Source organism: Perkinsus marinus (assembly GCF_000006405.1).
Source record: "Perkinsus marinus ATCC 50983 genomic scaffold scf_1104296947810, whole genome shotgun sequence".
In the NCBI taxonomy this organism is placed as follows: domain Eukaryota; phylum Perkinsozoa; order Perkinsida; family Perkinsidae; genus Perkinsus; species Perkinsus marinus.
The window spans coordinates 39,601-53,238 of NW_003210458.1; the positions used below are offsets into that span (position 1 = coordinate 39,601).

Below are 13,638 nucleotides of genomic sequence, written 5' to 3' on the forward strand. Positions count from 1 at the left end.
CATTAGTCGGGTGAGCTCCACTCGGTGAGAGTAAGAGGCGGCCGTAGGCCGCCCCATGGGTTTTCTTAGTGGGTGGTCTAGTTTCAACGCTGGTTGCAGCGAGCCCTCATATTGGTTCTAGTGAGCCCGCAACGCTCATTCTGTTCATGCGGTGATGATCCCTTCGGCCTTCATTAACTAGTACCTAAACGAGCTCGGCATGCCGAAGGAAGTACCCACGCTCGCCATCGTAGGCCTAGAATATATTCTCGAAACACGAACTGTGAATCGCAAATACAATGTGGAATACGCGTCATCGAGAGGAAATCCGTAAGTTCTATGAGTTACAAATTCAATATCATTGACTCAACAATCAGGCAGTCGGGTTCGGGATTTTCTGTTAGGGACTCGCGTCGACCCATTGTGGGACCTATCATATGGGTCACCCATATAACCTTATTCAAATTAGTCAGTGGTTTCCAGTGGAGGCTCTCCACGTCCGACGCGGCACGTCGGGCGCTTCACAACCGTTACGACGGGGTCCTGACATAACTACAACTTCCAGTTAAAACAAGTTCGAAACGGTCACTCGAGAGCCTCCCACCCATATGAACCAAGACTAAATGATTAACGATTTCCAAAACTGAGTCAGCTCATTGCAGGTGTTCTGGTTCACCTTTCCCCCGAAAACTCACACACACCTTACCCCACTCGAAAACTCAACAACCACTCTCATCTGGGCTACTCTCTGGGTAGCCGAGTCCGGCCATATATTGCATACCGTGTTCGGGAACAGCCTGGCCGCACAGGCACCCGGGTCCGGATCAGGGCGGAGTTCGCCCGGCACACTGGCCGAGTGCGGCATAGTTCGGCTTTATCACCGAGTCCGGTTAAATGTGAGTCACATAGTGTGACGTGCCGTGTACGGGAGGACATCCCGTGTCCGGCAAAGATTGTGATACACATTTCCACCGCTTCCGGTCGCAACAGAGAGCATAACAAGCCGATTCCGGTTACAAGTCACTCACGCGATGTGAGGAAGCCGCGGCCGGGAACTTTTCAACAATGCTCCCGATTCCGGCAGAATGCCCAGTAACCGCGTCCGGTGATCGATTGGCTCACCGATTCCGGTTGTATTGCATAGACGGCCGCGTCCGGGGATGGTATTGGAATCAATACTGGCCCCGATCCCGGCCTAACCGAGTCCGGCTGACGATTCTCACAACGCATCAAGAAAATTTCTAGAAAAATAACATGCGCGGGTATCGAACCCGAGCCGGTGGTCCCAATGAAGGCAATGGAGGCACGTTTTGGCTGAGTGCAGTGGGAAAAGGGGCGTTTTTCGGACAGTGTTGAATCTTCTCATGCCAAATCCTCCTCAAACCAAAAGTAGTTACAAAACTCAGAAGAGACGGCAGGAGCGAAAGAGAGAAGCTGCCAGACAAGTAGCACTGGCCTTCGACTACTCGCTGACTTGATTGGGTAGTTTTCTTCAGGCTGAGGCTATCACGCGGCTCACTGAAGAGAATGAGGAGCTCAAAGTCAAGGCACTGCGCGTCATACAGTGTTTGGGTTAACTGGTGTCCGTATGTTCAGGTACAGCGGCTCGAAGACTGGGATTCGGGGTCGAAAAAGAATGAGGATCGCCTCCTGAGAACATTAGAGGAGAGTCGGAAGGAGGTAATCGATTCTACAAGATGTGAATCACATCGTGTGATAACCTGTGAGGCAAGATCTTTGACGGGAGATTGTTGTTTCTTTCAGATTGCTAATCTTCGGGGGGAACTTAATAAACTCAAGGCAACTCAAAACAAGCCTCCGGTTCACGTAGTAGACAATCCGCATGCATCATCCATGAGATCAGCCCGTAGTGTAGGAATTGGAGAGCAAAGGAGCGGAATCTACCTCATCACCGAGAACGCCTATGTCAACTCCGGGTCGAAAGTCCAAAAGCCGTGCCATTCACCAATCGCCAGTGTCGGCTAGCACTGTTGGTAGTCTGGGTACCTCCTCGGTCTGTCCGACTACACCTATCACACCGGTTCCTGACCAGTCTACTAAAGCAGTGGTAGGGGAGAACGCTAGGCCACAAGTGAGAGACGTACGTTTCGGATTGTCGCTAGTTGAAGTGCTATTTTGTTAGGAACAGAAAGTCGCTGATGTGAAGGCAAAGACCCGTATAAAGGCGATATCTTTTGAGGCCCACGCGGAGCGCGTGGGGAGTGTCAGCGTTTTGGAGCTGATAAATGTGATAGGGCATGATATCAAAATTAAAGGAGTCATAAATAAGGACTACTTACCGCCTATTCTTGTACCACCTAATTCCTCGAAGAAGTTGAAGATTCCAGAAAAGTTCCTTCGCAAGCATGCAAAGGCCAAGTTTTTGACGTTGGAATATCACAAAAATAGTGGAATCGAATATCTCGCAGTGGATCTCGGAAGGAGCTGAGTGTAGTCTCCACTGGCTTCTCTCCACAAAAGTCCCCTGATGGGATTCAATGTCCTGCGAGTACTCGCTTACTTTGATTTGGAGTAGTATATTGAATGAATGCCATGGATACTATGAATACTATTCATAGTAATACCATACCGCGTTTCGTGTTAGTACTACTTGCGTAGTAGTGTCGTAGATTTTGGATATTACTGTACGGTCAATTTTATTCTCTGTTCGATTACGTAGCAGCGATGATATTCTGATTCAAGGTTAGAATTTCTCACCCTTAGTCACCCTTGATACCCTTGGCTAACCCCGAGGTACTACCGAGCCGGTAGTCGGTTGTTTTTAAAGATCCCCCGGTGATGTTGCGCAGTAATCGGAGCTTGTCTCAGCCTTTTTGCGGTTGTAAATTTTCGTTCAGTTGACTTTCAGCGGCCGTGAGGGCTGCTCTTAAGAAACCTCGCCCATGCCGCCCAAATTGAACTGGCAGCTCCTGCGACACGTCCAGGTGGCGGATGGCTCCGACGGCTATGCCGTTGGGAGGAGAGCGTTAGAGCAGGACTTCCCAACGCTCGAAATGTATACGAAGGAGAAGTACAACTATAGAGTCTACAGATGCGGCAAGCACGTGAACTGTGGGAAAAAATTCAAACTGGAAGACAAGGGCAGCCAAATCGTCATCTACGAAGCCGGTAAGGTCAGTGGTTATTAACAGGACCTGCCGGGCGAGATGATTTTGATATCGCGTTTCTAGGTCAACATGCTTCCGTTGAACGCGAACTTAAGCGGCGGAGGCTCCCGGAGCATATAACCTATAAAATTATCGAAGAGGCTGGCAGAAACACAGCGCCTCTGTGCGTTGTGAAACTACTTCATGAGCAGCATCCCCAGTTGCGAGATGAGATCACTCTAGAAAGAGTATGACGATGCTGTCAAGCAACGTGATGTCCTATTGTGCCTTCTATAGGTGCAATCCCTGATCTCGTCGGTATCCAAAAGGCCCCGCCGTGGATGTCCCATAAAGCCTATTGATAACATGGCTGATCTAGAAGCGGCCCTGGAACAGTACCGGATCAATGATGAGATTGTTCAGGGTATCGTCAATGACGAAGCTCTGGATAGCTCCCTAGTGCTTCTGGACAGTCTGTGGGAGAGTGGTGATCATGCAGTAGCCGTGACCTCAACCGGTAAACACTGCTAGCGTTGCATTAATTGTGCCGTATGAGAGCGTGTTGATGACGTTAACTTGGTAATACTTGCACATAGGGAAATTCACGAGTTAAGGTAGATCTCTGCCATCCCATAGTGTGGAATCCATTGGCCGCAGCCCGGTGCTCTCAGATATGCTCCGGTCTCTGGCGTACTTCTTGAAAAATCTCCCCGACGGCATAGTTCTCTACACAGACTGTCAAAATAAAATCGTGAGGGGCAAGCACCGTATGCTCTGGATGGGGGCGAGTAGGATCAGGTGAGTAAAATAGAGGTTTGCGGGGGATCGGATGTCAGACATCCGATGTCTGTCGTTATCTTCCAGACTGACAAAGACCGGAGAATACTCCCACTCTTTCTGCCCTTTCATGGGCGCCATCGTCAGCTCCGAGAGCAGTCGCATCTATGAGCACGCGCTGCAACAGTTGAACACATTGATCGAACGAATTTCGGGAAAGCGGAAGAACATACAGAACACCATCCTCGCATTCCTCCATGATGCTGCCCCAGGAGCGAACGCGGCCGCTCAAAAAATTCTGGGACGGGGCGTAACTAACGGTACTAAGGAGAGACTCAGGATCACCGCGTGGCGAGTCATACGGATTTCGTTCGTCAGGCCGCTGTTTTTTTCATTTTTGCAAAAATGTACGCGATCACCGCGGTGATCTGGGCGAATACTTCGATCGGGTGAGTTCTCTATGACGATACAGCGTTTAAAATGTACTGCAGCCGAACAATCCCGGTTTCGTATCAGGTCATGGCCCATATTTATGCCTTGCATTCAGCTGCGACACCGGGGTTCTTCGACCTCTTAGCGGCGGCCTTGGTGACCGAGGCAACTGACGAGAATGGCGAGCCTACTCGAGCTTCCAAGTACTTGGCGAACACTCTGAACCGCGGAAGGCACGGATCGCCCTGCGTGGCAATGGAAACCCCTAAGATGAGGGGCACGCAAGTGAGGCGTTAGACAGCACCATCAAAGGTTCTGCGTACAAACTGCTCATTAGGTTCTAACGAACATCATAGAAAGCTGGCATCGTGCAGTTTTTCACAATTTCAACCAAGAGCGCCTGAACATCTCGAAATTCGCAGCGGATCTCCCTAAAGTAGGGCGAGTATCATTGTTGTGTGAGATTGGTGCGCGAGTCTCGCTCCGCGTAACACGAATGGTGCGCATCTGTATAGGTTTTTCAAGTTCTTAAAACTAACCATCGCGGCAACTTCGTTGAGAGCCCAGATAACCTTGACAACTTCGACTACCACGTTAGCATGAAGGCCTCCGGAACTCGAATATATATGGATCGCCACTTCATGGAAGTATGTACGCCTTTGAGAATCCTTAATGCTTGTGATTAAAAATAGAAAGAATTTCTCATATACATCAGGTCACTGAAGATGTGAATCGCATTAAGGGGGAGAGTCAGGAGTCTACGCGCTACTTCGTTTTCGCGAGTCATGAGAAGACTGGGAGTCCCACGAAATTGGAGCGAAGCGAAGTTACTCGTTATCTTAGAGGTCTCCTCATTGCGGACTACGGCGAAGGTAATAACGGGTTGATAAGTTATCAGGCCCCGACTGCAGGGCTGTCCCAGACTGGGACTCCCGGTGGGGAGTTATTTTCACAATGTGTATTTCAGATCCACAGTCTCTCACTGTTGACCAAATAGTGGAATCCTTTTTCCAGTACCACATGTCAGCCGTAGCAGGGGAGAGAGCAGCGTGGTGCAGCTGCAAATCGGGGCGGGATTGGGGTTGCTGCCGGCACACGTTCGCCTCCGAGCTGGCGATCGGCTCACGAACGAAGTGAGCTCTGAATCCCAAAATATTGAGTGATTCACAGCGGGCCGAACCCGGAGGGTTGTTGTTGAGGTATATTCCCGAGAATCAGAAATTTCAAAAGCTGAGGCGTGGTCCGGCGACGAGGAAAAAAGTTGGCGCCCTTGGACGGTACGACTCAGTCGTCGAGGCTCCATCCCAAACACCCAGGCAGACGGACAGTAGAGGTGCGACTCCCGTGACGGGAGTCCCGTCGAATGACTTCCCGGAGTTCCACCTGTGCAGGTTCGAGTATCGACGGCAGTAGTGTGAGTAGAGCCGGAACTGAAGAGGGGCAGCGAGAAGATAACGGTACTCAAACTGGCTCGTCTTTCTTTTACGGCGCTCCTTTTGAAGAGGACCTTTCCTCTCAGACCATGAATCAACCAATGAGATCTCGGAAGAGTGGGGAGGGTGGAAGGATGATAATTGTACTGGGGCTGGAGTATTATCGAGTTACTGGCATCCATCCCCTCTACCTCAGGCCATGGATCAGCCAATAGGATCTCAGAGGAACGGAGAGAGTGGGAGGATGAGAGTGGTAGTGTGGTGGAAGATTTGTTTGATCTATTTGCATCTGTCCCTTTCAATTACAGGCCATGAATCAACTCATGAGATCTCGGAGGAATGGGAAGAGTGGGAGGATGAAAGCGCAAGTGGGGTGGAAGCATTATTACAGCGATCCACACCCGTCTTCATCCCAGACCCTCAATCAACCAACAAGATATCGGAGGAATGGGAAGAGTGGGAGGATAGAAGTACAAGTGGGGTATGAGGATTGTTTCAGTGATGTGCGTTCTCTTTATCCTAGGCCGTAAATCAGCCAACGAGGTCCCGGAGGAATGGGAAGAGTGGGTGGATGAAAATGGTAGTGCGGTGTAAGTATTATCCCAGTGATTTGTATCCCCTCTATACCAGGCCATAAATCAGCCAACGGGATCTCGGAGGAATGGGAAGAGTGGGTGGATAAAAGTGGTAGTGCGGTCTAACTATTATTTCACTGATTTGCATCCCCTCTATACCAGGCCACGAATCAGCAAACGAGGTCTCGGAGGAATGGGAAGAGTGGGAGGATAAGAGTAGGAATCGAGTAAAAGAACTGTGTATTTGATAGAGATTCTCTTCTCCCTCAGGCAATAAATCATCCCACGATAGTTCCGAAGAATGGGGAGATAAAAGTGATGATGGAGTGAAAGCACTGTTAATTTGATAGATATTTTTTTCAGGCAATGAAGCAACCCACTATATTTCCGCGGAATGGGAAGAGCGACGAGATGAGAGCGGTGCTGGAGTGAAGGCACTGTGTATTTGGTAGTTCCTTTTCTCTCAGGCAGTTAAGCCATCCATGAGATTTCCGAGGAGTTGCAAAGGTGAACCTCGACTCGATAAATGATGACTAGTTGAGTCAATTGCGTCGCATTCTGCCAACCATGCCGTTTACTCACCTGTTCGAGAGTTGTGTTAATTTAACACCGTTTAATCATCCATAATTCATCCACCGGTGGGATGTTAGCATTGATAGCAGATTCATCAGGAAATCAGCGATAGGTCGATCAGTAATCTACCTATCTCGACTGTTTGTTCCATCTTTTGAACGAGCTCCAGCGCTGTTCTTATCATCCCGACAACTAAGTGGTGTATTGCTGGGAACGAGCTTAGTTTAAGGAATCATCTACTAGCTCGGACCAACGCCCTGGGTTTATAATTGCAACATGTGCTTGGAGCTGCATACTAAGCTTGGATGAGCGCCCATGCTTATTTTGCGGTTAGTCTTTCTTGATTTAAGCTCCGCACCTCAACACAGTGAGCATATCTTACGTTTTGCTCTGTATCTTAACATTGTACTTTCTTGCTTGTGGTAGACCCGTCGCACATTTAACACAATTGGCTGTCCCATTTGTTCTCTCCCATTACTCAGCTGTCCCACTACTAAGCTAAGCTGTAATTTCTCTACTAATACATCCAAAACTATTCTCTTCCTATCCTCCTACATAATACGGATATCATCCGTGTTGAGTTGATATTCCAGAGTAGCAGCTCCTTGTTCATGGACCCGAGTCTGTATTTTGCCTTACCTGAGAGTTTCGACCCTCTGACAAGTCCTTTGGACTTCGAACAATGGGTGCGGAAGTTCAAGGCATGTGCAACTGCTAACAAGTGGGAAGACGACGACCAGTTGAAGCACCTACCACCACTACTCCGAGGTGATGCATGGATTGTTTATGATGAGCTCAAGCCCAATGAGAAGGACACGATGGTCAGCCTGGTTAAGAATCTCTCCCACAAGTTGAATATTGCTACCCAGATGCAGAGCAGCGAGCAGTTGTATCGTCGAACTCTGGATTCTGGTAGTGAGTCTCTACTCACATATCAGAATGATATAAAGAGGTTAGCGTATCGAGCCTACCCCGACATGACCGCTGACCAAGTTGCCCCTATCATTCTTACTGCTTTTATCCGAGGGTTAAGAGGACATTCGATGTCGCTTGCCCGAAAGGTTAGGAATGCAAACCCGAAGACTCTTCAACTCGCACTTGAGAAAGCTCAATTTTTGTTGTCGGATCCTTTTGAGGATGGTGATGTGTCTCATGAGAGTGAGTTGATGGCTGTCAAGCGTGGAACTTATGAAGCGGAGCTTGATGGTGTTTATGCTACTGATGGAGCTATATCGAACTCGCTTTCAGAGAAGCCTGCTTCTAGTTTGACATCTCCCGCTCAGGGGGAGACCACTGGTATGCCTAGTTGGGTCCCAACACTCATCAGTGCCCTACGTCGAGATGATCGTAAATGTAACTATTGTGGTAAAGTGGGTCATCTCGAAGCTCACTGCTTCAAGAAGCAACGAGATAAAGGTTATGGTCCGGTACAGAAACGGCCCCGACAAGATGTGCAATATGAGAAGTGTGATGAGGCTGTAGATGGAAGCTATCCACGTACGATGGGAGTCACTTGTGGTTATTGTTTGCGGAAGAATCACACGGAGGAGCAGTGCCAGACTAAGAAGAAGGCACTGGCGCTCAAGTCCCGACTTGCGCAGGGAAACTAGAAGGCCGTGATGATGCTGCGGCTCCATCATCATGTAGGCCTGAAACTCAAGCCGTTGCTCTTGGAATGGGTGATGAGACCAGGGTGTGATGTGAGTGGAAATGAAGCACGATATTCTGTGTTTGGAAATTTCAAGGTGGAAATTTCCGGAATTTCCAGGAAATTTCCGCCAAGATGCTTCCGGGCTTCTGCGCTAGCGCGCAGTCGGGATCGAGGAAGTACAAGAGGAGCAAGATCACGAGTTGGGGAGTCGTTTGAAGCGACGCATGGACCCACGGAACGACTCGTTTCGTGGGTCCATGCGTTACATTGTCGATTGCGTGTCGCGTTCAGTTCGGAAGCCAATGATGACTGAGTCATCATTGGTTTCCAAACCGTGATTGACGCACCTACATCCCTTTCGAGTCATCATGACTCGAAAGGGATGTAGGTGCATCAATCACGGTCACGACTGACGATCTGTCAAAGCAGCTTTGTGAGAGACAGGTTTTAGCTCTCGAAAGACCTCGTTTTTGGGTGGTCGAATTCTGTTCAGTATCTCGAAGAAGTCTGGTTTATCCATGTCTTTGAAGGCTTTCCTGTTATATTGCCTATCTCTTAATGGCTCCCTCGTCGCGTAGGAGAAGCTCTGTCTTCGACCCCCGACCACATTACCTGGTGAAAACTCGGGCTGAGCTTGGCCTCCCACCGCTGTAGTACAGGTGCTGTAGTACAGAAGCGAGACTCGCTTAGCGAGTATTACTTGCCAAGTAACTAGATTACTGTAACCCCAAGTTGAACTTCAAGACTTGAACTTAGTTCAAGTTCACCTTGCTTCAAGTTGTTTCAAGTGGCACCTCATGACGCACGACGAACGTGGCGGTCGGACCGCCGCGGTCCAGTGGATGATGAACTCGACATGGAAATGCTTGGGATCAAAAGTATATCTCCGTATCACTTATCATGGTATGAATTACTTTGCAGTTGCATTTTCGAGCGTTACAGGCGAGCGAGAAAATAGATGCCCTCGACGGAGCGAGGTGAATTGCCATGAATCGCCATGCGAAGACTTGTAAGCGCTCGCCTTGATGATCGATTCCAGCCGTTGGGGCTTTTACGCACAACAACCAATTCTGAGCATCACTACGATACTCTATCTATGCGGAGAGCTATTCTTAATGCAGATTGAGCTTTTTTATAAACGAAACGTGCGTAGAGATCAGTAAATAGCCATTTTTGTTAGATTTCCTGGAAATTCCAGGGTCGTGGAAATTTTTCCGAAATTTCCTTCGGAAATTTCAGGAATGGAAATTGACACTTGCAAAAATCACACCCTGGATGAGACCAGAGTTATATCGGACTCGTGTACGTTGCCTGTTAACTTAGTCGTCAAAGGATTTAAGCTACAGACTCGTGCCCTTATTGATAGTGGCTCTAGTATCTCTTTGATCGATTCCGATACCTTGGCTAGGCTGCCTGTTTCTGTATCTCTTAATTCAGTGGATACTCCTCAGTGTACCACGGCCACGAGGCAGGGCTTCCGTACACTAGGATCGGCTGTTCTTACTCTTTCTATAGCGGGCACATTGATTACTCATAAGTTTTATGTTTCTGCATTAGGGATGATTCATCCAGTTATTCTTGGACGCGATGCACTTGCAAATGCTAATATATGTTTATCGTTCACGACAAGTCGCCATGGTCTATCAAAGCTTGGACTTACATGTGCGGTTGACGACGACTCTACTTCTAAGGCGAGACGGTGGCGTGACTTACCCGAAGGTTGGGTTCCTTGTAATGTGATTCACGACGACAATAATCTCTACATCGTATCTGCAGAGAGGGTGGGTACTCCCTCTTCAGGGGATAGCCCTAGTAAGAGAGTTTATGTTGGTTTCAATCCAGCCTTGGTGAAGGATCCTCGGAGGGCTGAGCAGCTGGGCGCCCTACGACCCCACAAGCTACTCTCTCGAGCCACTCCTGAAGCCTTGACTGCTGGTGAGAAATGCTTTAAACAATGGATTTCAGAAGGTCGTCTGCAACCAACCACATTGACTGCATCCTCGTCAACGACGAGTTGGTATGTTGTGAGTGGTAATTCCACCCACAGGTTCAGGCCAGTATTTCCTTTTATTCATTTGAATAGATCACTGAAATTGGCGTTTGGTAAACAGCCCTTCTCTCAGGCACTAACTTCGACCCTTATCGACAAGTCGAGATGTTACCCATATGTAATTTTGAACGATGTTCAAGATGCTTATATGCACCTATGGCTTCTTCCCAGTAATCGCCAGTACTTCACTGTGAACACTACCCCATTGTCTGATGAGCCTACTTTGTACGAGTTCTGCTGTTTACCCTACGGTCCATCTCATTGTCCTAGGGTACTCGAAGTAACGCTCCAATGGTTGGTTCATCATAATTTCAAGGGTGATGAAAATTTTGAACTAGCCTCTTTCATGGACGATTTGGCGATCTTCTCGCATGTGGAACGGTTGAACGGGAACTTTCTACCATTTGCAAAGATCATGACTTAAAGTTTAAGCCTGCCAAACGTCAAGCCTTGACTGAGATGGATTCAAACATGCTAGGCGTGGCTTACATCGACAATGGAAGGTATATGACAATGGCAGCGCAGAAGTTGGGTGTGCTGAAGTCTCGTGTACCGTATTCGGGTTGTTCCTATTCTGTCTTACTAAGTACTCTGGGTACCTTGGATGAGTCCCCTACAGTACCAGCTTGGGTGGCAGCTTTGAAGCATTTCGCTCAAAGTTTGGTAGCGAAAGAGCGCTTTTCTACTCAGTCGACTTGGTCATCTCCATGTTCGGAAGCTTTACGAACTCTTATTTTGGATTGGCATCGAATGGTTACTAAGTTACCTCAGTCATCGTTCACTATACCTCGGTTGTTTCGGTTTAATGAACCACTACACGTTTTTACTGATTCATCTAAGTATGCTGGTGGTTTTCTCCTTAGACAGGACGGCCAGAACTATTTGGAACGTGTTCATGTTTTCTCCACTGCTGAATCTCATCTACCGATAGCCTGCTTGGAGGCTCATATCCTCTATAAAGGTTTCGCTATGGTACATAGACTCGAGCTAGCTGCGAGAAGACGGTTTAACAAGGTGTATTATCATGTGGACAATGTGGCGGTTGAAGTGACTTTTAGTGCTGGGAGGCCGGCATCTTTTAGCAACAAGGATGTCAAACCAATTCTATTGAAGTACTTGGCTATGACTCATGCACTCTTCGACCCCTTGGACTTCAATCGAAGAATAATTGTGGAGCGAGTGGTAACACAGGAAAATCCTGCCGATGATCTAACAAGACATGGTTTACTCCAGCGGTTCCTTGAGTTTGCTAAGACTAAAGACCTGGATGTTACTGCTGTTACTAGTGAGCCTCGGTTTGACAATAATGACGAACTATCCGAACGGGATCAGCATTGTGAGGTATTGGTTGCGACTGTTGTAAATACCTCGTCGATTTCTCCTCTTCCCTCTATGGCTGAGATATCTCATCACCAGTCTGCTGATAGTGATATCAAACAAGCCGTTTCCTCACTCATGAGCGATAATAAAGAGCTGGTGCCTACCTCTATCCCTACAGTATTTAGGCTTGTTTGGAATACTTTGCTGGTGCGTCATGGTCTTCTTTGGCGGCATTTACCAGCGAATGATCCATGTTATATCACTGATGTTGTTTTGGTACCGGTCCTTCCATCTTCTTTGGAACCGGCAGTATTGAATTATTTCCATAATCAAGCTGCAGTATTCCATCCTGGTATTCAACGTACAATCCGTGCCATTAAGACCTTTTGCTGGTTTCCAAGTCTTGCTCGAAAAGTTTGTGAGCACATTGCATCATGCCAGGTCTGTCATCAACAACAACTCAAGCTGCGTTGGTCTCAGAAAGGTGTACAACGAGCTGCTCCACCAAGTCCCTGGCATACAGTAGCTGCAGACGTTTTATCTGTCTCTACCCCTACTGGTCATAGACTACTCCTTACTGCTGTATGTCTTTTTAGTAGTTGGCCCGAGGTCAGAGAGCTGTCTTCAAAATCATCAAGGAATATTGCTGAGGCTCTTAAGAGTATGAATAGTTCCCTGGGGCCCTTCAAAGTTTTGAGGACTGACCGAGGGTCGGAATTCGGTGGTGAAGTTGACAACTATATCAAACAGATTGGTGCAGTCCATTCAGTGAGTTTACCGTACAGTCCGGTTGCTGTTATTGAACAGTTGAACAAGACCCTCCTCCAGAAGCTTCAGGGGGCATTCTATTCCCCTTTATGGACAAGGCAATCTTTTGCGAGTATTGTCGATGATATTCTCTGGGGATTACGTTCGACACCAACAACTGTTCATCATGTGGAACCTTTCTTAATTATGTATGGTAGATCTCCTCATCTCCGTCAAGCCCACAATAGTCGTCAACGGGCCGAGGTTCATGAGAATATTCAAGACCTTCTCTCTGAACGTCGATCTGGGGCTATGTTACATGCCAAGCCTCCAGTTTCTCTGGCTCCTGGTAGCATCGTTTTCGCCCGGAATCATGATTTGGATCGCAAGTACAAGGTTGGGAAACGTTGGAATCTTATGATGGTTCTTCGGCAAGAAGGGGTGAAGGTTTACCTCGTGGACTATGGCTCGTCTCCTCCTACTTCGCGTGTCCTGGAACGTCATGTACGGGAATGTTTGCCAGCACCACCCGAGTTCTTGGCTAAGCCTTCGAAGACTGGACTACAGCATTTTGTTACAAGAAGCGGTCGCGATGTTCAGCTCTCTTCGAAGCCTTTTTCGATGCCTCAGCAAGGCTCTCCTGCCAAATTCAAGATTCCTGTCCGTTACTCTTTGCGGGTGAAGGGGAAGCCTGCTGATGCCTCAGCAGCAAGCCATCCGCAGCATGTTGCTCATCAGGCAGATACAACCTCAGGTGGTGATGTTCGTCGCTCGCGAGTATCTGGTCGAGCAATCCGAAAGCCTGTTCGATATGGATTCTGATCGCTTTTTCTGATTCATCATGCCTGCTCCCTGGCAGGAGGGAAACCTGCAGTATTTAACACAATTGGCTGTCCCATTTGTTCTCTCCCATTACTCAGCTGTCCCACTACTAAGCTAAGCTGTAATTTCTCTACTAATACATCCAAAACTATTCTCTTCCTATCCTCCTACA

The 13,638-nt window shown here is 48.1% G+C and overlaps 4 protein-coding genes across 4 annotated transcripts; all 4 read left to right on the top strand.

The window, feature by feature from the left end:
* Window positions 1–1,343: 1,343 nt before the first annotated feature.
* On the top strand, window positions 1,344–2,428 carry Pmar_PMAR021374 (hypothetical protein; the record flags this gene model as incomplete). The annotated part of the gene is made up of 6 exons (XM_002779058.1): window positions 1,344–1,424; window positions 1,476–1,535; window positions 1,576–1,659; window positions 1,744–1,806; window positions 1,856–2,071; window positions 2,123–2,428. 6 exons carry the CDS (start codon window positions 1,344–1,346, stop codon window positions 2,426–2,428), a joined length of 810 nt encoding a protein of 269 aa, XP_002779104.1.
* Window positions 2,429–2,882: 454 nt separating this feature from the next.
* On the top strand, window positions 2,883–3,128 carry Pmar_PMAR021375 (hypothetical protein; the record flags this gene model as incomplete). The annotated part of the gene is made up of 1 exon (XM_002779059.1): window positions 2,883–3,128. One exon carries the CDS (start codon window positions 2,883–2,885, stop codon window positions 3,126–3,128), a length of 246 nt encoding a protein of 81 aa, XP_002779105.1.
* A 324-nt stretch (window positions 3,129–3,452) lies between these two features.
* Pmar_PMAR021376 (hypothetical protein) lies at window positions 3,453–6,883 on the top strand (the record flags this gene model as incomplete). The annotated part of the gene is made up of 20 exons (XM_002779060.1): window positions 3,453–3,603; window positions 3,758–3,884; window positions 4,011–4,183; window positions 4,411–4,580; window positions 4,633–4,731; window positions 4,811–4,942; window positions 5,011–5,167; window positions 5,263–5,428; window positions 5,495–5,628; window positions 5,687–5,752; window positions 5,815–5,871; window positions 5,925–5,981; window positions 6,037–6,096; window positions 6,145–6,198; window positions 6,252–6,308; window positions 6,359–6,415; window positions 6,466–6,519; window positions 6,574–6,618; window positions 6,667–6,723; window positions 6,771–6,883. 20 exons carry the CDS (start codon window positions 3,453–3,455, stop codon window positions 6,776–6,778), a joined length of 1,881 nt encoding a protein of 626 aa, XP_002779106.1. The 3' UTR covers window positions 6,779–6,883.
* A 604-nt stretch (window positions 6,884–7,487) lies between these two features.
* Pmar_PMAR021377 (hypothetical protein) lies at window positions 7,488–8,486 on the top strand (the record flags this gene model as incomplete). The annotated part of the gene is made up of 1 exon (XM_002779061.1): window positions 7,488–8,486. The coding sequence occupies one exon, from the start codon at window positions 7,488–7,490 to the stop codon at window positions 8,484–8,486; it is 999 nt and encodes a 332-aa protein (XP_002779107.1).
* Window positions 8,487–13,638: the final 5,152 nt, after the last annotated feature.